The sequence below is a fragment of the Chanodichthys erythropterus genome, chromosome 13, assembly GCF_024489055.1.
Source record: "Chanodichthys erythropterus isolate Z2021 chromosome 13, ASM2448905v1, whole genome shotgun sequence".
NCBI classification, from domain to species: Eukaryota; Metazoa; Chordata; class Actinopteri; order Cypriniformes; family Xenocyprididae; genus Chanodichthys; species Chanodichthys erythropterus.
In genome coordinates this window covers 18888834-18914357 of record NC_090233.1, presented here as the reverse complement: position 1 = coordinate 18914357, position 25524 = coordinate 18888834, and the positions used below count along the sequence as shown (strand labels likewise).

At 36.4% G+C, this 25524-nt stretch overlaps 1 protein-coding gene across 10 annotated transcripts; it reads right to left on the bottom strand.

The window, feature by feature from the left end:
- Positions 1-383: 383 nt before the first annotated feature.
- Positions 384-24983, bottom strand: tnksb (tankyrase, TRF1-interacting ankyrin-related ADP-ribose polymerase b). Of its 10 annotated transcripts, none has more exons than XM_067406482.1 (29): positions 24442-24983; positions 23192-23416; positions 21885-21980; positions 21271-21307; positions 20214-20289; positions 18187-18207; positions 15115-15209; positions 14464-14517; positions 13681-13747; positions 13364-13550; positions 13166-13284; positions 12989-13080; positions 12801-12909; positions 11872-12043; positions 11678-11757; positions 9732-9877; positions 9479-9644; positions 8386-8605; positions 8184-8293; positions 7378-7566; positions 6295-6562; positions 5566-5645; positions 5362-5482; positions 5174-5271; positions 5009-5083; positions 4217-4322; positions 3305-3491; positions 3057-3213; positions 384-801 (listed from the first exon to the last, which is right to left on the bottom strand). In XM_067406482.1, exons 1-29 carry the CDS (start codon positions 24938-24940, stop codon positions 715-717), a joined length of 3939 nt encoding a protein of 1312 aa, XP_067262583.1. In that variant the 5' UTR covers positions 24941-24983; the 3' UTR covers positions 384-714. The 10 variants fall into 10 exon arrangements, with proteins under 10 accessions (XP_067262583.1, XP_067262585.1, XP_067262586.1 ...); XM_067406484.1 differs by having other exon boundaries at positions 6325-6562; XM_067406485.1 differs by having other exon boundaries at positions 12831-12909.
- Between the last annotated feature and the right edge of the window lie 541 nt (positions 24984-25524).

The following is a 25524-nucleotide window of genomic DNA, read 5'->3' as shown; positions in this document are numbered from 1 at the left end:
TCAATAAATTAAAAATGCTGTTCTTTTGAACTTTCTATTCATCAAAGAATCCTGAAAAAAAAAAATGCAGCACAGTTTTTAGCATTGATAAGAAATGTTTCCAGCAAATCATCATATTAGAATGATTTCTGAAGAATCATGTGACACTGAAAACTGGAGTAATGATGCTTTGCCATCTCAGGAATAAATTACATTTTAACATGTTAAAATAGAAAACGGATATAAAATAAATATTTGTATAATATTACTATTTTACGGTCATCGTTTATTATTTTTAATCCCCTTTGCAATTCCAGCTAATAATGCTGAGACTAAATATAATGAAGGCAATACCATTTCACATGAATAAACAATCAAAAGCAAGGGAAATGAATGAGTCCTGTTGATGAGATTTATTTAAAAGAAATGAACAGACTCAAAAAAAAAAAAAAAAAGTTCCATTAAAATACAACTCAAATAGCATCGTTAAACAGTCAGTTTTACATGTTTTCTTTATACTACCTGTACATTAGACTTCACAATTGCAACTATTTTCAAATAACTTAAGTAACTTGTTTTTAAAAGTGCAAATTCATAATTCATACATGGGAATTCCATGGGTAAGACGTGGGTACATGGGAAAGTTCACATTTCCTTTGTGCAACAAGAGAGTGAGAAAGAATGAGTGACTGTGTGAGCGAGTGAGTGAGTGAGTGTAGAAACGCAGTGTGCTGACTATGACTTCTGCTCTGCTCCTGTGGAGGACTGAGGCGTGCTGTCCGGCTTTATTATCTGATAAGTGATGAGATACTCTGGGTAGGCCTGGAAAACAAAAAACAAAACAAAAAAAACATTAAGACACAACACACAACGCGTTTTTCCATTCCACTGCTCTACTTTCCCATTGTTTTTCAATGTAAACACACTAGACAGATATTTAACCATTGCGCTCAAGTCTTTTGCTGTGTCTCGCGCATGACATGCAGTTCTAAAAACATGAAGTTTGTTTTGGGAGATCAAAACAACTTAGCAAAGCAAAGTTGGACACTAAATGACTTGCCTGATGTAAATATAATGCTACATATGACATTATTCTCAAGCTGATTTATTGATGTCTTTTTGCGTTTTTGTGTGTACAGCCAATCCGTATATTTTATGAAACGATGATGTCATCATCCCATGTCGACCCTACACTCTAAAAACTGCTGGGTTAAAAACAACCCAAGTTGGGTTGAAAATGGACAAAGTTTTACATTTGACATAAACCAACTATTATTTAAAAATTGCTTTATGGCTAGCTTAAAATGAACCCAAAATAGTTGGGAAATTAAAAACCAGATGCAATTAGAGACAACAATAATAGACAAAAGGTGAATGTTTATTAATAAGCTTTAATATTTTATTAATATAAATTTAATAGTTTAATAGTTTTTTAATATAAATGTATTAATAAGCAATTTAATAAATGTTTATTGATTAATAATTATTCATCGAACATTAATAAATGTTCATTTCCAACATACTTTGGGTTAAATTTAAATTAAGCAATACAGTAATTTTTAAACAATAGTTGAGTTAAATAAAATTACCCAGCAGGTTGGGCAAACATTTAACCCTACCACTGGGTTAAAACAACCCAATTGCTGGGTTTGTCCATTTTTAAAATTAAGCTTAAAATAAAGCTTTATTTCTAAGCTTTACTAAAGTTTGTATACCGTGTGCAAGGTTTATGTGCTTGCTCCAAGTCTTATTCTTTGTTTTTAGTGCATCTCTGTGGCAGAATTACAGCGCCTCAAACTGATCCGTCATGTATACTTGTTTCAGTGGTTGTGTGTATGCAGATATTTCTTGAGACGTGGGGAAAAAAAGATCGGATAGGGAAAGCTCTGGCTTCGAATGGATGTAGCCTACATGGTCGCGTCTGATTGTATGCACCAAAACTAGGGCTGAAACGATTCATCGACTTACTCGCGCAGGGATCTGATTCACACGGACTGTTGTTCAATGTTCAGGAAGCACACCATAGCGTGTGATACATTTTGATTTTAGTTGGCGCGATGGCGGAGAGTAAAGATGTCCATAAACGGTAGAGAATGTCTAAAGTTTGGGATCATTAGATTCTTAAAAAAGAAGAGAACAAGGTGCAATGTGTCTACTGCAAAGTAGACCTGGCATTCCACAGCAGTACAACTTCAATGATTCAGTATCTGAACCGAAAACATCCACTCCATGCCGTTTCACCAAGCATCGCTGAAACAAGGTAACGCAGCCTAAGCCTATACATTGATGTTCGTGGATACTGTATTTGTAGCGATGTTGTGATGCGGTTTGACTACATTAATCGATTACAAAAAGAATCGATAGCTGCAGCCCTAACCGAAACCATGATGCAGTGTTACCAATTCTGCGGTTTTCCTGTGGAAATGTGCTACTTTAACACTGTTGCCGTGGGCTGGTTTTCATGTCCACGGGTTGAAGCGACCCCAAATAACATGATATTTAGCCCCTGGAATGCGAATTTTACCAGGGGAACCCCACCATGAATGCAGATTTTACCACCCGGGGGGCAATTTATAACAGGTAACCATCATGAAACACGATTGGGCTAATTTTGAGTAGCAATTGGGCGGGTTTTGTTGTGAAAACCTGGCAACCATGCCGTGACGTCCGTGCTGTGACGATTTGGACGACTACATGCACCGTTACACACAAAGTATAAAACGCTATATAATTAAATGTGACTTGACTTAATAGAAAACGACACAGACACCGTTTTAATGTTTAATACTGTAAAGCTGCTTGCTTTAAAGCAATCTATTGTATAAGATTGCTATATAAATAAACGTGAGGTGACTTGACTGGAGTGCCGAATTGCAGAGCTGGTGCAAATATATTAACAATCCTATGATCAGATGCTTTCTTAAATGCAGCTCAGGTATTTTGAATTTCTTTTCACTCCTAAGTGAAGAACAGAAAAGAACTTCGCTGTGAGTATATCTCGGTCTTTATACATCACAGTCCTCCGTCTTTCACAATGATGTGAATTTAAAGATGCAATGTTTATTTTCCAGCAGTACCTGTTCTCCACGGTAGATCACATACTCCGCGTAGGCCAGGCCGTTGACACTGGGACGGCCGATCACAGAGTGATGACCAGGGGGAGCGTGGGCCATCTTCATGGCGCTGAACTGCAGAAAGGACTTTCCCAATGTCACACGACAGAACAACATTTGCCTGTGGGAAATCAACACAGAGGAAAATATAAAAAAAAACATCCATTTGTGCATGTTGGATCTCTTCTTGTATCAGGTGTGTGTTCATGTACCTGTGGCACACGTAACAGGAACGGTCTTTGTGAGTGGGGCAGCCAGTGCCGCCACCGATGCCGTAGACGTACTGGTTACTCTTAGAGGAGTTCTCTGCAAAATAAATGCCAGCTCCAAACATGCCACCGATATATGCATGACGCTCATCAAATCCTTTATGGATGATGGCATTTATGAACGGAGATCCTGAAAAAAAGGATAATGATCATGAAAACTACTAATATTAAACCAAAACCCCACAATTCAAACAAAACTAAATGTAATGCATGGCTACATATAGCAGCAATTATGTATTTATAGCACATTTTTCTTTTTTGCACCCTCAGATTCCAGATTTTCAATTTGTTGCATCTCGGCCAAATACTGTCCCATCCTACACTTATTTATTCAGCTTGCAGATGCTGCATATATCTCAGTTTCATAAAATTGACCCTTATGACTGGTTTTGTGGTTCATGGTCACATTTGGTAATAATGATGTAATTTGTATAGGCAGATGGTAAGGTTAATGGTCTTATAATGGATAAAAACATAAAAAAAATAAAAATAATGGCCTACCAAAACTAAATAATTAACAATAAGCAGCTCAAACATTAGAGCATGGTCAGTAAGATTTTTTTTTTTTAAATGTTTTTGATTCTTATGCTAATCAAGGCTGTATTTATTTTAACAAAAATACAGTAAAAACAGTAACACTTTGAATTATTTTTACAATTTAAATTTATTCTATTTCAATATATTTTAAAATATAATTTATTCTTGTGATGCCGATTTTTCAGGAACAGTCAGTCAAATATATATATATATATATATATAAAAAAAAAACTTGTTATAAATACATAAATACAATTATATTTATTCTTTAAGTTTCATTTGTTTTCAATTCATAGGACAAGCAGGTTCAGCACTTACCATGAAACAGCATTCGCTCATTGTGGTGATTGTGATTCTCGTCTGCAATCTCTTTCTGCCTGTGTGTATATCGCTCTCTCAGTTTCTTATTCACCACCTTCTGGATCTACAGGACAATTTGAGTTAGATTTTGCATACTTAACAGACATACTTAAAGGTATAGTTCACCCAAAAATGTACATTCTGTCATCAATTACTAACCCTCATGTCGTTCTAAACTCATAAGACTTTTGTTCATCTTTGAACACAAATGATCAGCAACATTTTTTTACAGCATTTAAATATGGTCACGAAAGCTCGAGCATGAGAACCAATGAGGGTTCATTCTCATGTGTTAAGCAAAATGTTTGAGCTTCCGCAAGAAACAATACGTTTTTTTTGCTCACGCATCAACCAAGTATGTTTGTGCTTCCGTTTATGTTTGCTGATCAATGTTTATACGTGAATAGAAGCCTAAATTAAATCTGTTCATCATATAAAGTGATCTATTCTCTTCAGAATATTTGGACTAAACCGCTCTCTTTATAAACGTCAGAGTTTTGGGTTAATAGAACTTTCAATGGAAATAAATCTCTCAGATTTCATTAAAAATATCTTCATTTGTGTTCCAAAGATCTGGAATGACATGAGGCTGACAGAATTTTCATTTTTGGGTGAACTAACCCTTTAAGATATCAAAAAAAGATGTTATCATACAATAAGTTTTATGCAATACTTACTACTTGGACAGCAATACCTATTTTAGATCAGTTAAATACATATCAGTTGAATAGATTTGGTGTGTATTTTTACCTTGATGACATTATATCGACTGAAAACACCACCCGCGTTTCCTCCATCCCTGTGCTCCCGAATTGTGCTTTGCATCTGTGACCAAAAAAACAAAAACCAAACACCCATCACTCCGAGCCGAAGCAGACAGGCATATGCCACAGCCCAGAAGTGTTCATGTTTTACCTCTTCCTCAACAGACTGAAACTCTTTATCATCCACAGCCAGGTCAATCAAAACTGTGCCCTGATTGGTGCAGTGGAAGGTCAGGTATGGGTTGGCACCTGCAGCGTTAACAGATAACAGGATTCAAATCGAATAAAAATATACAGACGCAAGCAGCTGAACTGATGTTTTATGAGATAGACACTCACCCTGCTGTCCTCCCAGCAGCCTCTCAATGCCTTTGATGAGTTTATGACGGTGTCCGTAAGCATTGATGCCGATCTCCTTGAGCTCCTCGTGACCCATGTCAGCCAACACGTCCAGAGTGATCTAATGGAAAATGGACACCGTTACAAACACAATGAAACCTTTCAAAAGAAATAAAAAGAGTTCAAAGATGGTCTCTTTCTCACCTGTTCTCTCTCAAAGATGTCCCTCAAATGTTCAAGCCCCAGACTCTTCAGGAATTGTGAGATGTTCATATCTAGGACAGCTATGGAACAAAATGATATTTTGATAAAAATGACAAAAATATGACATAATAAAAGCATATAACGCAAATGATTTGAATGATATAAGATTCAATCTACCAATGCGGATTAAACAATGATCTAAAATAGTCTGACAGTGTTTACTAAAATACTATTCAGCAGAAACCCAACACCGTTACTGAATTACAGAATGAATGACTCTTGTGAACTGATTCTTTTTAGTGAATCAAAGCACAGCACAATCAGTGAAGTCTGATTCCTGAACAAATGACTCTTATAAGCTGATTCTTTTAGGGAATCAAAGCCATACAGCACGACTGCAGATGAATCCAGAATGAATGACTCATGAGCCGGTTCATTTGAATGAATCCAAGTCATACAGCATGATCAGCAGTGTTAGGGAAAGTTACTTTAAAAGTAATGCATTACAATATTGTGTTACTTACTTTTTATGAAAAGTAATGAGTTACAACGAGTAAAACGTAAACCCAAACACTGGTGATCAGTGTAATCTGGTTCAAGAACATGTGACTCTCACGAAGTGGTTCTTTTTTTTTTTTAGAGAATCAAAGCCATACTGCGCAATCAGTGTAGTCCGATTCCTGAATGAATGACTCTTATGAAACGGTTCTTTTGTTTCTTTTCACTAACTTCTTTTCATAACATCTTCATCTTTCTCACCATCTCCTTCCTTCCGCTCCGTTCCGGAGGCTCCATCAGCGGGTCCTGTAGCCCCTCCACTGGCCCCGTCGCAGAGGGGCCCAGCCAGGTTATCAATGCTGGAGGCAGCGGAGAGGCAGGAGGGTGTGGAGGCAGGTGATATCAGAGCGGCGCTGAGTACGGTGGCCTGTGGTTTGAAACAGCTGGGAAGGGCATCAGGAGGCATTGCGTCCATCAGCAACGCGCGAATGTCATCGGCCTGATAAACACAGATAGATGGCAATGAACTCGATCCATGAAATCTAAAAATCAACCTTTTTTACATTCTTACAACATGTTTCTGGTCGTATTTTGTGTGATTAGTCTGCGTAAGAAAGTAATGTTGGTTACACTTTACAATAAGGTTAAATTTGGTAACAGTAGTTAACATGAACGAACGATGAAGAATACATCTGCAGCATTTGTTCATCTTAGTTGATGTTGATAACACTTACTAATACATTTTTAAAGTCAAAAGTTGTATCTAGTAAATGCACTGTGAGCTTAAACATGAGGCGTACAACACGAGAATGAACCTCACTGGTTCTCACACTTCAAGCAAACATGCTTGAGCTTGTTTACCACAACTAATGTGTGTTTAAGAACGTTTATATGCGAATTAAAGCCTAAATTCAAACTGTTCATCATATAAAGCGACTCAGTCTCTATAGAAAATTTGGTCTAAACAGCTTAATTCATATGGATTAGTTTTACAATCTCTTTATGAACTTTATGAAGTGTCAAAATGGTAGTTGAGTAGCCGTCTATGGAGGGAGAGAAATCGCTCAGATTTCATTAAAACGATCTTCATTTGTGTTTCGGAGATGAATGAAAGTCTTAAGGGTTTGGAACGACATGAGGGTGAGTGAATGATGACAGAATTGTCATTTTTGGGTGAACTAACCCTTTAACATTTTCAATGCAATGCTATAATAATGTTTATCTTTCAGGATCAATCTCTTATCTTAAATTCAAGTCAACTTTGATCTTTTCTTAACTAGAGTATTATCTAACAGTTCTGGTAGGGTAGTTTACCGTGGCCAGGTCCAGAGCCGTCTGTCCCTCCTGGTTCTTCATGGTTGGGTCAGCACCGTGTGCCAGCAGCAGTGCACACAGCTGTGTGCGGCCCTTCTGCGCAGCCTCATGCAGCGGAGTGAACGCCCACTTATCCGTCGCATTTACACACGTGTTATACTTGATCAGGAGGGCGGCGATATCCACATGCTGGACAGAATGAGAGAGAAGGCAATTATAGAAGCAGTATTAATGTCATGATTACAGAACAATATTACACATATAATACATAATATTGTTAAATGCTTAAAAATGTATGAATATTATGTAAAATTGTTCATATTTGTGCAACTCTAAGCAATCTTATATGTTATCATTAAAACTGTAATATAGTATATAGGTATTACAGGCGCTATTGTTCTCTAATGACTTTGGGGTCAGTAAGACGTAGTTTTTTTAAAGAAATTAATATAATTAATATAATATTCAGTAAAGATGCATTAAATTAAACAAAAGTCAAAGTAAAGACATTTATAATGTCACAAATTGTTCCTATGTTAAACAAATTCTGTTCTTCTGAACTTTCTATTTGTCAATGAATCCTGAAACAAAAATTATCACCGTTTCCACAAAAACATTAAGCTGTTCACAACATTGATCATCATCATAATAAATGTTTCTTGAGCATCAAATCAGCATATTAGACTGATTTCTGAAGGATCATATGACATTGAAGACTCGAGTAAGTACTCTATAAAACCCATCCTTCATAAAGTCATTTATGCAGACTAAAACCTTTGATCTTCCCACACCCCCAATTCTCTCACCCCATATGAAGCAGCGTTATGCAGAGGGATCAGTCCTCCTTTATCCTGAGCGTTCACATCCGCTCCGTGCTCCAGGAGATACTCGGCCACCTCCAGGTTATTGTAACCAGCTGATTGAAAACAAATTAATTCCATCATTAAAACACCAGGTAGACGAGATGAATGTGTGTTCAATGCGAGTAAACACCTGGAGGTATGTTACCTGCAAGATGCAGTGGTGTGGAGTTCCTGCCCTGTGTGTCTCTGCAGTTGATGTTTTCAGGGCTGCAGAGTTTCTGCACTCGAGCCAAACAGCCCTTCTTGGCAGCATCCAGCAGGGCAGCGTCTCCACGCAGCAGGTCCTGGATGTCCGTGTCTCCATCCTTCACCATGTCCAGAGCCATGTTGCCATCACGGTTCTTCTTAGATGGGTCAGCGCCGTGCTAAAGAGAGAGTTGATATGTTAGTGCAAAGGGGCTGTTACGCTCTTAATAATAATAATAATAATAATTGATCCTAAGACTGCAAAGAAAAAAAAAGAAAAGCTAAAGGCATTTCAGACCACTTCAAGTGAGGAAAAAGTAGCATGCACTTAATGACTGGTAATGAATGGTTTCATTGGATTGAATTGAAACAGCAGCTAAAATATTCAATTAGATTCAACAACAACAAAAAATTATTACTGAACAAATCTGTTCAAATCTTAAATCTCAGTTTGTTAAGAGATATTTTTAGGACACCGTTTTTTGTTTTAATACTAATAACAATACATTTAAATAATATATTTACAGATATTTAAATATTTCTATACTTATTAATATAAGATACTTAGATATCTGTGAATATATTATAGTATTTACAGCCTCATTTTTTTTAATAAATAAATAAAAATTTCAACAAATCTATTCAATCTAAATCCAGACATCCCATCCTGCAAAAACTGGATTTTATGTTTTTGGACATCAACAATAATAATAATAATAATAATAATAATATATTTAAAATTAACAGACATTTCCTATATTTAAATATTAATTTATATAATATTTAAAATTTATAGAATTTATATATTACAAAACTTTTGCATTTCATCCCAATGTATCTTCAATTTTGTACAAGAATTAAAATACATTTTGGTGCATCAATAATCAATTATTAATGCATAATAACACATTAACCACTAAACATCATTAATATTATATGAAATTGCCACACAATCACTACATTCATCGGCCCCATGATGCAGCAGGTATTCCACCACAGCCATGCGGTTGTAGCATGTAACGTGCATGATTTCTCCATCTGATGTATCAAACCTTGAGCAGTAGTTTACAGATCTCATATTTGCCCTTGGCTGCAGCTTCATGTAGTGGTGTGAACTTCCAAAGGTCCGCCACGTTCACAGACGCTCCATGTCTCACCAGCAGCTCCGCCACCTCATAGTGACCATACGAACACGCGTTGTGCAAAGGAACCAGACCACTGATCAAGAGAAAGAGAGTTACTGATAATGCCAACACAGAGCAATGATAGTCACGTTAATGATGATTCAGATGCAGATGATCGTACCCTTTATCTTTAGCATGCACATCGGCCCCATGATGCAGCAGGTATTCCACCACAGCCACGCGGTTGTACCCTGCAGCGAAATGCAGCGGGGTGGAGTGACGGCCCTCCAGATCACGACAGTTCACGTTTTGAGGGGAGCACAGTTGCTATGGAAGACACATAAACATTTTCCTTCACAAACCTTTATTAGGAATGTTTACATGAACTAATTTGCATCAATCGGACTGAACATATTGACATATTTGTTTACATGTGCATTTGAAAGCAGGTGTCTATCAGCGAACCGAGATAGACAGTCAGAGGTGTTTAAGAATCCACTCAACAGCGCTCAAAGCGTCACATTTTTTGGTACCAAAGTCTGTACTTTTGACAACACTAGCCTGTGGTAAACAAAGCATAAAGTAAACTGCACACACTCACACCCCAAAATGTCTTATCTAGTTACTTATCAGAAACATAACTGCTTCAAAATTCAGGTTTTCGGTATGAGTGTGTGTAATTTACTTGTGTGTAGAACAAGTACTGTCAAGTTATGTTTACCACAGACTTTTTTACTCAAACTGAAAAAGCCCATTATAAAACCCCAAAGGAAAATCTCGAAGGAACCACTGGCGAATTGGTCTTCTGGGTTCAGACGTCATACCTGCACCATTTAGCACCATTTATATTAATTTAGGTTGACAGCATCCCTTTCAATCCGATCAAAATTTAATTAAAATCAAGCTCAATCAGATTGGTAGAGGTGTTTACATCAAGGCTTTCAGTCCATTAAGCCATCAATCTGATTATAAACATTATTTTAGAGCAAGTGAACATAGCTATTGATTTCCTGATGGATAAAATCTTAAAAAAAAAAAAAAAAAAAAAAGTTATTTTTATCATTTAAAAGGTGCCGTAGAACGTCTTTTCAAAAGATGTAATGTAAGTCTAAGGTGTCCCCTGAATGTGTCTGTGAAGTTTCAGTTTAAAATACCCCATACATTTTTTTTTATTAATTTTTTTAACTGCCATTTTGGGGCAACATTAACTATGCACTGATTCAAGCTGCGGCCCCTTTAAATCTCTCGCTCCCTGCCCCCCAGAGCTCTCGACTATAAGTGCAGTTATACAGTGCATAAACAAAGTTCACACAGCTAATATAACCCTCAAACGGATCTTTACAAGATGTTCGTCATTCATGCTGCATGCATGCATCGATTCCTGTAAGTACAGTGTTTATTTGGATGTTTACATTTGATTCTGAATGAGTTTGAGGCTATATGCTCTGTGGCTAACGGCTAATGCTACACTGTTGGAGAGATTTATAAAGAATGAAGTTGTGTTTATGAATTATACAGACTGCAAGTGTTTAAAAAATGAAAATAACGACAGCTCTTGTCTCTGTGAATACAGTAAGAAACGATGGTAACTTTAACCACATTTAACAGTACATTAGCAACATGCTAACAAAACATTTAGAAATTTTTTTTACAAATATCACTAAAAATATCATGTAATCATGGATCATGTCAGTTATTATTGCTCCACCTGCCATTTTTCGCTATTGTTCTTGCTTGCTTACCTAGTCTGATGATTCTGCTGTGCACAGATCCAGACGTTAATACTGGCTTGTCTAATTCCTTGAACACGGGCTGGCATATGCAAATATTGGGGGCGTACATATTAATGGTCCCGACTGTTACGTAACAATCGGTGTTATGTTGAGATTTGCCTGTTTTCCTGGAGGTCTTTTAAACAAATGAGATTTACATAAGAAGGAGGAAACAATGGTGTTTGAGACTCACTGTATGTCTTTTCCATGTACTGAACTCTTGTTATTCAACTATGCTGAGGTAAATTCAATTTTTTATTCTAGGGCACCTTTAACATCCTAATTTACGTCACATTGCGGAAGTGAAATTAATTTTGAACATGTTAACTTTAAAGTTGGAAAAACTGTTATTTACTTTCACTGTGTCAAGGTCTCCGGCTTTAGCAGCTTCGAGAAAGCGGTAATCCACATCCGAATTACGGGGAGGAATGTTCTCTGGAGAAATAAATGCAGGAAAATCATAACAGATTAAGGACATCTTTAGCATTTAGTGAGAAAATTCATTAATCATATTGCAAATAAAGCTCAGAGCAATAGATGTAATACTACCATTTAGTATCTGTTGAATGGCTTCATTGCCCATCTGTGAGGCGGTGAAGCCCTGCAGTGAAATGATTGACGGGTCAGCTCCGTAACTCAGCAATAGTCTGCAAGTCTGGATGTGGCCAGCAAGGGCTGCCCTGTGCAGAGCTGTCTGTCCCAGTGTGTCCACAGCATTCACCTAAACACACACATACACACACTCACAAAGCTCAGTGAAAAAGGTTTATTATAAAGATACAGTACTGTTCAAATGTTTGAGGTCAGTTAGCAGTAGTATTACAGTTTCCACAAAAATATTAAGCAGCACAACTGTTTTTAACATTGATAATAATAAGAAATGCTTCTTATTCAGAAAATCAGCATATTAATATGATTTCTGAAGGATCATGTGACACTGAAGACTAGAGTAATGATACTGAAAATTCAGCTTTGATCACAGGAATAAATTGCAATTTAAAATATATTAAAGCAGAAAACAGTTATTTTAAATTGTAATAATATTTCATAATATTTCAGTTTTTACTGTATTTTAAACAAATGCAGCCTTGGTGAGCAGAAGAGAAATCTTACTGACAAATTACAGCAGCAATATTTCTTGTTTTTATTTTTATATTTTAGTAATTATATATATTTAGTTTTTATTTTACTTTTTTAGCCATATTTGATATATGATCACAAAAATTTGGCCAAATTGTGCAGCTCTACAAACAAGCATATCAAACCTGAAACTTATAGTCATGTATATAAAATTTTTAATGTATCATTGTTTTATTTTTTATAATTTATTAAAAAAGGAAGCCATGGAGTGTGACATCACATCCTGTTGAAAATATTCTGTGTAGGGTCTGAGATAACAGATAAATTTACATGTTTAAAAATATAACTGAAGATGAAAGCAGCTGCCTTAATAGACGGCATATAGCAAAGTAGCTCACTAGATCCTGGAACAGATCCCATGCTGGTACCTTTGCTCCATGTTTCTGTAGGACTTCAAGCACATCATTATGACCCCGCTCAGCCGCTACGTGGAACGGAGTCATAAAACTATGGGAATAAAGAATAAGTGAATGTGAGCAACAGCAACAAAGAGATTCAGCTGTTTCTAATAAAGTCAAACACTCACTCCTTGTTCTTCTCGTGAATGTTGGCACCTTTCCGCAGCAGCAGCTCTGTGACCTGTTTGCGTTTGGGATGAGGAGAGGCTACAGCACAGTGCTGTGAACAAAAACGGTTAAACAAAGAGATCTTAATAAATATCATTAAAACCCTCACGATTCAAAAGACCATGTCCTGTGCTCACCAAAGCAGAGTCATGGGAGTGAGGGTGTTTGAAGCTGATGATCTCTTGAGCCGTTTTCTTGACCTTTGCCATGTCTGCCTCACGGGCCGCTTGCAAAAGCGTATGTCCTTTGAACTCATCTGGACGAAGGAAATCGTAAAAGGTCAAATGATTGAAACTACTATGGAAATGAGCATATGCACTGTGAACGACACTTACAGGTGAGTCTCTCTTTAAGTTCAGGTGTGGGCGCCACATCCACCGCGCTCTTGCCATGGCAGTTGAGCAGTGTGGGATCTGCGCCGTGGCTCAGCAGCAGTGAACACACCTCCACTCGATTCTTACTGGCCGCCTCGTGCAGCGGGGTGAACTGCCACAAGTCCATGGCATTAACGCACGCCCCGTGCTATGAGCAAGACATACAGGAAACCATCAATCACAATAAAGAGAAAATAAGAATCAAAACAATTAAGCATCTGGGCTGGGGAAGCAAATATATTTCAATCAGTAAGTACTGACTAGATTATTTTACTTACCTTCAACAAGAGCTCTGTGACCTCGTAGTGACCATAAGAGCAGGCATTATGCAGAGGAACAAGACCACTGAAAGGGAGAGAGAGAGAGAGAGAAAAAAAAAGAAATCATCATTTCAAAAGATCATGATAAACGCTGATGACCTTGTTTACCTTATTTGTGTTAATACACATTCCTGGTACAATTTATCAGCGCATATTATTCAAAATAATTATAGCAACAAAATATTTTATTTTATATATAAAACATTAAAATTTAAAATAAGTTTTCTATTTTAACTAAATATACTTTAATGTGTAATTTATTCCTGTGATTTAAAGCTGAATTTTCAGCATCATTACCCTTGTGTCACATGATCCTTCAGAAAACATTCTAATATGCTGATTGGCTGCTCAAGAAACATTTCTTATTATTATCAATGTTGAAAACAGTTGTGCTGCTTAATATTTTTGTGGAAACCATGAAACTATTCATCAAAAAAATCCTGAAAAAAAAATAAAAAAAAATTGATGAATAGAAAGTTTAAAAGAACAATTTATTTGAAATAGAAATCTTTTGTAACAAAGTAAAAGACTTTAGTCAGTTTTGATCAGTTTAATGCATCCTTGCTGAATACAACTATTAATTTCTTAAAAAATATTGACCTCAAACTTTTGAATGGTAGTGTATTTTTATAATACAAATAAAAAATATTAAATATGTTTTTAAATATGCATGAAATTGTGGAAATAAAAATAGGCTGCATTTCATGTTGGCTTTTAGGGGTGTAACGGTACGGTACGTACCTCGGTTTTGAAGTCGGAGTTCGGTATGGGTTCGGTACAGCAGGGGGGAGAAAACTAAACATAAAATTGCTTTTTTTAATTAAACTTTTTTTTGAACAAATGTGTCTCTGTTTAAATAAATTCAATTATAACTAACATTTTCTTAAAGATAAAAAAATCTATCTTAGCTAATGCTGTAAACTATATACAGGGAGCCCTTTCTTGCACATTAAAGGTTACAATTAACAACAGAGCCCAAAATATTAAATTCATTTGCTATTTATTTATTTATTCTCTATTGAACTAACATGCTGTGGACACTAAATGCCTGATGTAAATGTAATGCTAGGTGAAATATTATTCTCAAGCTGTTTTATTGATATCTTTCCGCAGTTGAAACACTGGTTGAGAGATTACATGTAAACACATCGATCGGTCATCTCTTCTTCTGCGCTTTTTACTGGAAGCAAACAGCGTTGCATTACCGCGTGCGCCCCCTTCTGGATTGGATTGTGGATCGCCTGTGACTGACTGAATTTGTCGTCTGGCTGTATGCACCGAACTATAATGTCCGTAGCGTATGGTTCGGGACGAATACATGTACCGTTACATCCCTATTGGCTTTACATACTGGACACATGTTTAACAGAGAGACAGGAAGCAGTAGCTCACCCTTTGTCTTTGGCATGGACGTCAGCGCCGTACTGCAGCAGTAGCTGCACTATACGCACACGATTATACCCAGCGGCCAGGTGAAGAGGAGTGGACTGGAAAAGAAGAGAGAAACATTAATAATCTGTCTGAATATATTCAGTTCACTTAATAGAGCTAAGTTAATGATCAATGTGCTAATCGCACATAACCCAACCTCAAATATAACTACAGTAGTCAACATTTGAAGTGGATCAAAACTTTTCACCCTAAAAACTTTTGATCCACTTCAAATGTTGACTACTGTATATAAACCTGCTTGAAACCCATCCCAACATTAGTTAGACAGCTAACTTTTTATACAATGAGCTGTTCTGTGTAAATGTACCTCAGTTTTGAAATTACGCTCTTGATGTTTCTGTGATACAGAAGCGGTGCCTAAAGACCCGTTCATATCAAGAACGATAATTATAACGATAACTATATCAGCATCCACACCAACACACAATAGCATTCTGTTTATTCTAAGCACGAGCTGCAGTTTTTTTTCATCTGTCGCTTTAAATGCTTGAGCTCTTTAAAGCAGAATGGATTCTGATTGGGCTGATTGTCAATGTTTTTATCGTTCATCAGCTGGGGGAAAAAAAAATCATTCTGAAAGCAATTCCAATTTTATAATTTCTCTGTGTTATTATCGTTATAGTTGTGATGTGGACTCTGTTGTTCTTTTATATTTGTAACGATTTTTAGAACGATATCTTTATCGTTATAGTTATCATCCTTGGTGTGAATGTGCCTTTAGTACCCCTAAAACCTGTTTCTACAGTCCACATTAAATTGTAAATATATGGACGTAATTAAACATCTTAAAGAACATGTAAATGCCTACTCGCACCAAGAACAAAACAAAAAAGTGGAACAAATCACAAACAAAAGATCTATTCACACCAAAAGTGAAACAGCATTTGGGTCAAATCACATGCCCTAAAAGGTGATGAGTATTATACTTTCTTGGCTATAATATATGCTTCTCTAGAAGCCAAAATTTAGTGTCCCTACCCATAATCCTAGAAGAGTCCAATAATAAGAAAAAATAACTACTGTAACCACAGAAACAGAAATAAAGAGAGGCAAAAAAGCTCAGCACCAACAACATACTCCTATGAAGCAATGAAAATGATGTAAGAGTCAGTTTCCAACATTATTTTTTTGCATTAAAATGTAAACTATTGGTTTTATACTTATAATCGATGACTCTAAGCCAATAGTTTTATATTTTACTATTGTTATTTGTATTATTTCATAATTTGCACTGCATTGAATTGCCTTAAGTACACAGACCGGCAAGTTTGCAATGTCAACAACTTAATTGTCAGAGCTGGTTGGATTGGTTCATGGCTTAGATATCTTTATTGAAAGATTGTTGAAATGGGGGTAAAAAAATTGGAATACATTCTGGAACCACTAAAAAATGTGAGCAGTCACTATTGTGCACTATTGCCTCTTGGTGCAAATAGGCCTTTACAGCTGCAATCTGCAATCCACTTAAATGGTTAGTTCACCTAAAAATTAGAATTCTGTCATTAATTACTCACCCTCATGTTGTTCCAAATCTGAAAGACCTTCGTTCATCTTTAGAAAACAAATTAAGATATTTTTTTCTCTCTTTTTTTTTTTTTTATGATATCCAAGAGGTTTCTGACCACCCTATGAAAAGCAAATTAATTACTACTTTTAAGGCCCAGAAAGGCAGTAAAGATATCCTTAATATAGTCCATGTGACAAAATGTGCAAAATAATGGCTTTATTCAACAATTTCTTCTCTTCCCCGTCAGTCTCCTATGCTGTTGACATTGTAAACAAAGTGCACTGCTTCTGGGTTCTATGTCAGAATGCCGACTCAGTATTGGCCGATACCATTCACATGCGTGTGATGCTGACGCAGGAGCCGACCAATAGAGTCGCCGTTCTGATGTAGAACCCAGAAGCTCTGCACTGTGTCTTCAATGTCAACAGTGTAGGAGACTGACAGAAAAGAGAAGAATTTGTTGAATTGTTTTTTTTTTTTTGAGCCCAAAAAGCATTCTCAATGCTTCATAACATTAAGGTTGATGTCTTTACTACCTTTCTGGACCTTGAAAGCAGTAATAACGTTGCAGGATTTCATCGAAAACATCTTAATTTGTGTTTCGAAGATGAACAAAGGTCTTTCGGGTTTGGAATGACATGATGGTGAGTACTTAATGACATTTTTTTTGGTGAAGCAACCCCTTTAAGAAGAGAATTATAAGTGACTCAATAAAACTCTAGTAACTTAAATAGTCTAGACACACATAAAGTTTCTAATTCATTCTGAGTTCATGCAGTGAACAATGAAGAAATAATGGTGACATGCCCTTATGACAGCCTGAACACAACCACAGCAAAACAATCAGCATGACAACCAATCTCAACAACGCAGCCATTTAGTAATGAAGATCTGCCTTAAAAGTATGACGCATTCTCTGAGAGAATGATATTATTCAGTGCAGGATGGAGAGGCAACATTCATCTTCATATCATTATTAATGAGGACTGAAATAGAGTACAGCACAAGCAATGGGCAACAGAGCAAGTTCTAGCAAACACACAATGGATCTAAACAGGACAGAATGTCATTAAGAAATCAGGAATTAAACACCACGTTCGTGGAGAGCATGCGTGCTGATCACAACAAATCAAACAAACGGATTCAAAAACGTGAGCGATGATGCGTGGATATGGAGGTGGGGTTTAGGGGTGGAAACATGGAGTTCTTGCAAAGGAAGACAGTTTAGAGAAGTTTTGTAAAAAAAAAAAAAGACTGTAAAGAAAGCGGTAAATGAAAGCCTTGTTTTCAGAACCTGCATGAATCATCAAAACATTAGCAGAGCTATAGGTTGATTGATGGATTGTGACCAGCAGAAAATAAGGCAGGTTTCTGTGCGTTTTAAGTGTGAACCAGCGTATGGATGGATTTTTAGGGGCAAAAATTAACAAAAACAAATAAAAATAATAATAAAAATAAGATCACAGAAGACCAAAACTAATTTCTGTTTCACAAAATAAACTTACCAGCATTTTTTGTGATGTTGACTGAATGTTGCCAGAACAAAAAACAAAACAAAACAAAAAATTAGCTATAAACTAACATATTATCCATCAGAGCTAACTGTTGTGCTTCAAAGCTAAAAATTCAACAGCTAAAGCATCCTATAAGAAGCACAATATCTTAAAAATATTTAGCTACTTTTTTTTTTTTAACAAACTTTATTTCTGTATATTCTCTATATTATTTTTATTGATCAGTTCACACAGGAAGATAAATGCTAAAATCGATTAAATGGCTGATATAATACTTATATACACACTACCTTTCAAAAGTTTGGGGTTAGTGAGATTTGTTAATGTTATTGAGAGGTTTTTTTTACTAAGTCTTTTATGCTCACCAAGGCTGCATTTATTTGATGGAAAATACTGTGAAAACAGTAGCATTGTGAAATATTTTAACAATTTAAAATAACTTTTCTATTTTAATATATGTTAAAGTATAATGTATTCCTGTGATGTCAAAGCTGAATTTTCAGCATCATTACTCCAGTCTTCAGTGTCACATGATCCTTCAGAAATCATATTAATATGCTGATTTTCTACATATTTTTTCATGACTCTTAGAAATGAATAAAAAGCTAAAAAGAACAGAATTAAAATTTAATTTGAAATATTATATTATTATTATTATTATATTTGTAACATTACAAATGTCTTTACTGTCACTTTCGATCGATTTAATGTGTCCTTGCTGAATAAAAGTATTAATTTATTCAAAACCCCAAACTTTTGAATGGTACATACATACAATTTAATGACAGAAAATGAGAAACAAAATGATTTAATTACTTTATACAACATTTCTTTGATATTCTAAACAAAACATAAGACAACAGAAAATGTTTATTATTGTATTGGTGCATCCCTTAGGTCTATGAACATTTTCTTTGCTCATTTACTATTATTAAGATGGCCAGATATCAAAAACGACATCATTCAGCATATATTCTGTTTGTTGCATAAATGTTGCCACACACAAAAAAAATCTGGCTGAAAAAACAAAATGTCAGCAGATCAGAGATATTTCTAGGTTTAAAACATCTACTGCATGATTTCACTGCCAATACTGATGTCCATGTAGAGTACATCCAAGCATGTATAATGCTTGGTTATCAACTATAGAGTGCTGTATTTGACGTGAATTGTGGTGTTGACAGTTCAAGAAAATACTAAACACACGACTCTCATATTATCAGTCCTAATGCTATTACTACACAATTTACAGGTATCAAAACCAGTACAAAAATGAAAGTATCAGCCTCTAAAATAAAATAGTAATAACACAGCATGAGTTACAGTATATAACTCAAAATCCCCTACGAGACAAACAAGAGACTAGAGCAGCAAGAGCAAATATTTAAGAAAAAACACCAAAGTGAACTCAAAAGCCCTTCTGATATAAAGACACAGAGGTCTGGAGAGAGATCTGACGTATGAAGTGACCTGAAATGATCAGGGATGACAGAGGATTTAAGGGGAAATCAAGGTCCTGTTATTATGTCGTGATTAGAGAAAGAAATGGATCATAAAAGATTTGCCTAAACCTTCATAAAGGTCAGATGTGCATCCAATAGGCAGCAAAGATCAACTGAAATCCCTTATAAAAATGATTGACATCAAAAAGCAGCCCAGAGTGAACAAAGGGGCAGTTAAGACATTATAAAATGACATCAACCATACGTCCAGACTTAAACTCATTATGGGTTAAACTAGGTCAGCGCTGTTTACTCTAAACACAGTGTTACGCGAAAAAAAAAAAACTCGAACAAGGGGATTTAGGATTGTCTTGACCTACATCTATATCATTTACATGACCAAAGAAATACATAAAATCACATCCTGTGTTTGAGTTTGAACAGAACTTGAGTATAGAAACAATTTCAGACATATATTCGTATTTGGAATTGACATCTTATAAGGTATATCAAATGTTCAAAGCAACATTACGGAACAATTTATGCAGATTAAATAAAATAATTCTGATCTGTTACCTTGCGTCCATCGCTGGCATGACAGTTGACATTAAGTGGGGTCAAAAGCGCCATCAGCTTTTCCTCGTTTCCGCTCCTAAGAAAGACGTTTTTCGAACAGAGGGAGACAAAACACTGTTAGGAATGGCAACTTAGAGAAAAGACATTTCTGGATCAGTGACAGTCAAAGAAGATTCCAATGTACTTAAAGGGACCACAACATCTTTTGAAATGCACAATGTAAACTTACTGTAATCTCCCCTTCTACTCTAATTATTGAAACCTAGCTGCAAAAAATGCTTGCTTTAGGATTGTTTTGAAAGCTGTAACTAAAGGATGGTGCCAATGCAACTATATTAGACTTGTTTCGCATGCAAACACAGACAATTTATTTACTCACAAGTCTTTAAACACAGTTACAAAAAAGTGCCATTTAAATTCTAAAAGATCAGAGACGGAAGAAAATAGTAATGAAAAAATAGATTTTGGGTGCAAGAAAAGTTAATGCGATATATTTTAATGTAATATAATATAATTATTGCTGTCAAAAAAAAAAAAAAATATATATATATATGTCTGTGTATACATATACACACACACATATAAAATAAATATAATAATATTGTAAAACCTTTATGTTAGATGCGATTAATCGCAATTAAATCGATTTGACAGCACTGAATATAATATACCATAGAATAACAATATAATATTTAGTGATATTTTGAGATTAGAGCTCATTGTACCATCACTAAGAAAATATTCTGTAATTTTAAGATTTAGGATTCTGTAATCGTAGGGGACAATTTTACTCAAAATGTCCCCAGTTCGAAAAACATTTATTGAGGCAAAAACTTGATATTCTTGAAGTTTTCTAAATATCAAAATATGAACAATATGGCCTGTGCCGGGCTGTGTGTAGCACCTACAGCTCTGCACATTCTTGCCAAAGGACTCAAACAATCGAAACAAGATGTTTAGCCATTTGAGCAACCATCCAAAGCCCCCTTGAAACCACTTATAGAAGTGTTTATTTAAGCAACACATTGATATTATAGTTATTGTGCCATAAGCTCACCTCGCTGCCTCCAGCAATTCATCCTTCTTATATTCACCTGAGGAATAAAGACAGACAGGAGGTGTCAGGCAGACTCAATTTGAAAGATGCATTATAGTGATTGTGTGGATATTTTTTAGTGTTACAATAGCTCTTCAGAGTGGAAAACTAGCATGCTGTTTATATTATGCAGTACTTGGCACTTTTTTAATTAATAAGTGAAACGGCATGCAGTATGCATTGATTAAACTTTCAAACGGAAGTGTGCTGCTACAACATCACTATGTTTAATTTGGCAAGTGGCATCAAGGTGACATTTTAATCAAATTTTTGTGTACGAATGTTTTAACATTTGGCCGTCCAATCATATAATGGATAATGAAAATGTGGCAGATAATGGCCTTCAGACTGGAGTGCAGTGCATTTTGGCACTCGTCAAAGTGCATATTTTGGCATTTGTAGTAAATCATATAGGCATTCTGTGTAGTCAAAAATCTACATACATACCGCATACTACAAAAATAATATCTATGCCACTGAAAACATACCCAATGTGCATTTACATGTCTGCTCATCAGATTATGAGTGTGTGTTTGTTAATGACTGTAAAGCAGATGTATGTACTCATGTCTCACCAGTGAGGACGGTCTTAGCAGAAGGGTCTGCCAGGTCCAGAGCTGATTTGCCGTCAGTGTTTCTAATGTTTGGATCAGCACCATGCTGAAGCAACACTGAAAGAAACAGAATCAAGCAATACAGTCACAACAAGGGATGCACCGATACTGAAACTCATGATATCAAAGGCAAATAATGTTTTACACTTTGGCCAATAAAATTATCTATACTGTTTCACCACCTTAAGTATTCATTCTAGATCTGCAATTTGAAATTTTAGTACAACCAGCCACTAAAACATTTTAACACATAATATATACACACACACTGTCTGCCATGCCAAAAAAAGTCGCTGTTTGAAAATCTGTAGGATGTGCTGGAGGAAAGTGCTTGACTCTTGCTTGCCAATAAAAGATCTTGACCAAACATTGATGCGCATCTTGATGGAAATAAATGTTGTGATATTATTTCCATCAAGAAGTGCATCAATTTTTGGTCAAGATTTTGTGTTGACAATGCATAAGCTGAGCACTCTGTAAAGTCTCCTCCAGCACATCCCACAGACTTTCAATGAATTTAAGGTGCCAATTCATGTGTGAAAATGATTCTTCATGCTCCCTCCCAACCGTTCTTCCACAATTTGAGCCTGATGAATCTTGACATTGCGATCCTGGAATATGGCAATGATACATACACACTTAGTTAACAGTGAATTTCACAGTGTGCACAGTTCACAGTACATTATCTTATATTGTCTGTTTCTAATATTAGTGTAATTTTAGACCCGATAAGCCAAAAAAAAAAAAAGAAGGTAATATTGACCAAAACTGATATTTTCACCAATATATTGCACATCCCCAATGGTCACTCTCCACACTTCGCCAAATAACTCAAAAATAGTTTTACACAAAGTAACACACCGTACCCAGACAAACACATTCATTGTGCAACTAATGCAAACATCAGAGATCCTGTCAGTTTTTCTCACACATGAGTGCTGTCTCAGCACAGAGGTATTCAGCCGGACACTAGGACATCAGGCCGCAGGAGAAAAATACTGCAGGACAACAACATTACTATCACAACACAGGCAATACTGCAGCATGCTGGAACGCAACATCAGCTGGAACAGCTCTATAGACAACCGCTGCAACTCCACACAATGGTGACTGTGACTCATTAGACAATGCATTCACTGACTTTCAGCAAGGGATGTACAATATATCGGCGACCATCAATTTGTTGTTATTATTAGAGCTTTTTTAGTGATCGGTATTGGTCTGATAAGACTGATTGAAAACACAAGATTTCTCATATTAATCCGTACCAATGCACACGTCTATTTTGCCCTTGATGGCGGCCTCGTGTAGTGGTGTGTAGTTCCAGTTGTCTCGTGCGTTGGGGTCGGCGCCGCTACACAGCAGCAGGCTGACCACCTCTGCGTGCCCGAACGAGCAGGCGTTATGGAGCGGGATCAGACCACCGTCGTCACGGGAATGGACATTTGCTCCGGTCTGCAAGAGATGCTCGACCACGTCCTTTCTGCCAAAGCCTGTCAAACATCACAAATGACCATCAGTTTAAAATGCATTGAATATAATATGATGAAACAAATAAAAATCAGATCTTATTACACCTAACGATATTTTAGGTTAAAAAACTATATATTTGTAACAGTGTATGTTTTTAGATGCAACAACTCTCTGATCTGATGCATATCTTTTAAATGATAGTAATAATAACTTTAAATGATTAATAATTATAATAATGTTTAAAATCAACTTTAATAACTAGCTGTCATTAGTTAGCCAAATTAAATGGTCCTGCAGATTGACAGACGCATTTTAATATGTGCAAATAATCCATATAGTCTCTAGGAGATCATGAAAAATGCATGCTTATAGTTACTTATGCTGAAAATCTCATTGTATGGAGGTATCAACATGAGTAATGTTTATAGGAGGTAAAATATAACAGCTTACAAATTTAAGCTCATAAAAGAACATATTTACTTGTTTTGGACTATTTTATAGCAAAATTGCCAGGTATCCCGAATTATAAATTGATTTAGTCAGTGTATATGACTCACAAAACTTACACTTTTAAGGTAGTATGTAAAATCACGAACAGACCTTTTTAAAAAACACACTCTAATAAGAATATGCCAGTAGATTTATTTCTTATTTCTGTCCACAAGGTTCTTTTCCCCCCTATTTTTTACTTTATAGGCCTAGTCGAAATGATTAGTGAATAGACATTTTTTGGGGGGCGGGTGCAAAATTACATGTCAGCTTCGAATTTTTATCTCAAAAAACATCTTTAAGCATGCAGATTTGTTTCAAATAAGACGATTATGCCATGACACATTATGAGTAGTCAATTTACAGCACATAATTTTTGCATGAAAACAGTGCGCACTTTCTCTCTACTTTTATTGACAAATCTCATGCTCGTATAAAACTCCGATTATAATGGAACCAAAGACCACAAATGCGCCGTTGTGTTGTTTTATAAGGACGCAAATCAAAGCAAGATTATTAAAAACACAATGTATATGGTAAATACATAAATACAGACCTGCGGCGAAATGCAGAGGGGTTGATTTTCGTCCGGCCATGTCTTTGGCGTTCACATTCACCGAGTCCACCAGCCTCTTCACCCGCGACACATCTCCGTTCCGACAGGCCTCAAATAGCTCTCTGAACGCCCCGCCAGCCCCGCACACTCCTTCCCCGGGACTGGTCGCTCCTGAGCCGGGGCTCTGGCTGCCTGCGGTCGCGCTTGAACTAATGCTGCTGCAGCTGGAGCTCCCGGCTGCTGACGACGCTGCGGCGGCCACTGCTGTTGCTGGGGAGGGCCGGTCCGGGGAAGAGGCGGAGGAGGAGGAGGCCGCTGCGGACTCCATCGTCGCTCCGCCGCATTCCGCTGCGCCAGAGGACGAGGGGCTCAATAAACTCGTCGATTCGGGAATAATCGCGGACGGCGATTCGGGAGGGGGGGACGCGATCACGGCATTCCGCGGAGACGGCTGCAGACTGCTTTGTTGGTGCTGTGAGGATCGACGGGACACCGCCATTTTCCCCCCGAAGCTCCGTCTGTCAACAATAACAGCTGGAGCCGCTGCGCTTCCGCTCAGTGCGAGGAGGCTTCCGGTTGGAGGCTATATGCACTACTGATGCACTGCAGTTAAATGTCTTAATTTCTTTGACTACACAGTTAAATTAATTATAAGCTCACATTGAATTATTAAAAATGGAATCCAGAAAAAATGCAGTTACAAAAAAACATGTAATTTGGGAAAAAAATAAAACTTATTTCATATTTGCATCTCTATCTATCTAACTGTCTGTCTATCTATCTATCTATCTATCTATCTATCTATCTATCTATCTATCTATCTATCTATCTAACTCTATCTGTCCGTCTATCTAAATCTGTCCATCTAACTCTATCTATCTATATGTCTGTGTATCTAAATCTATCTATCAAACTATATCTATCTGTCTATCTATATCTATCTGCCTAAATCCATCTATCTATCTATCTCTATCTGTCCGTCTCTCTGTCTGTCTATCTATCTATCTATCTATTTGTCTGTCTAAATCTATCTATCAAACTATATCTATATCTATCTATCTAAATCTATCTATCTATCAAACT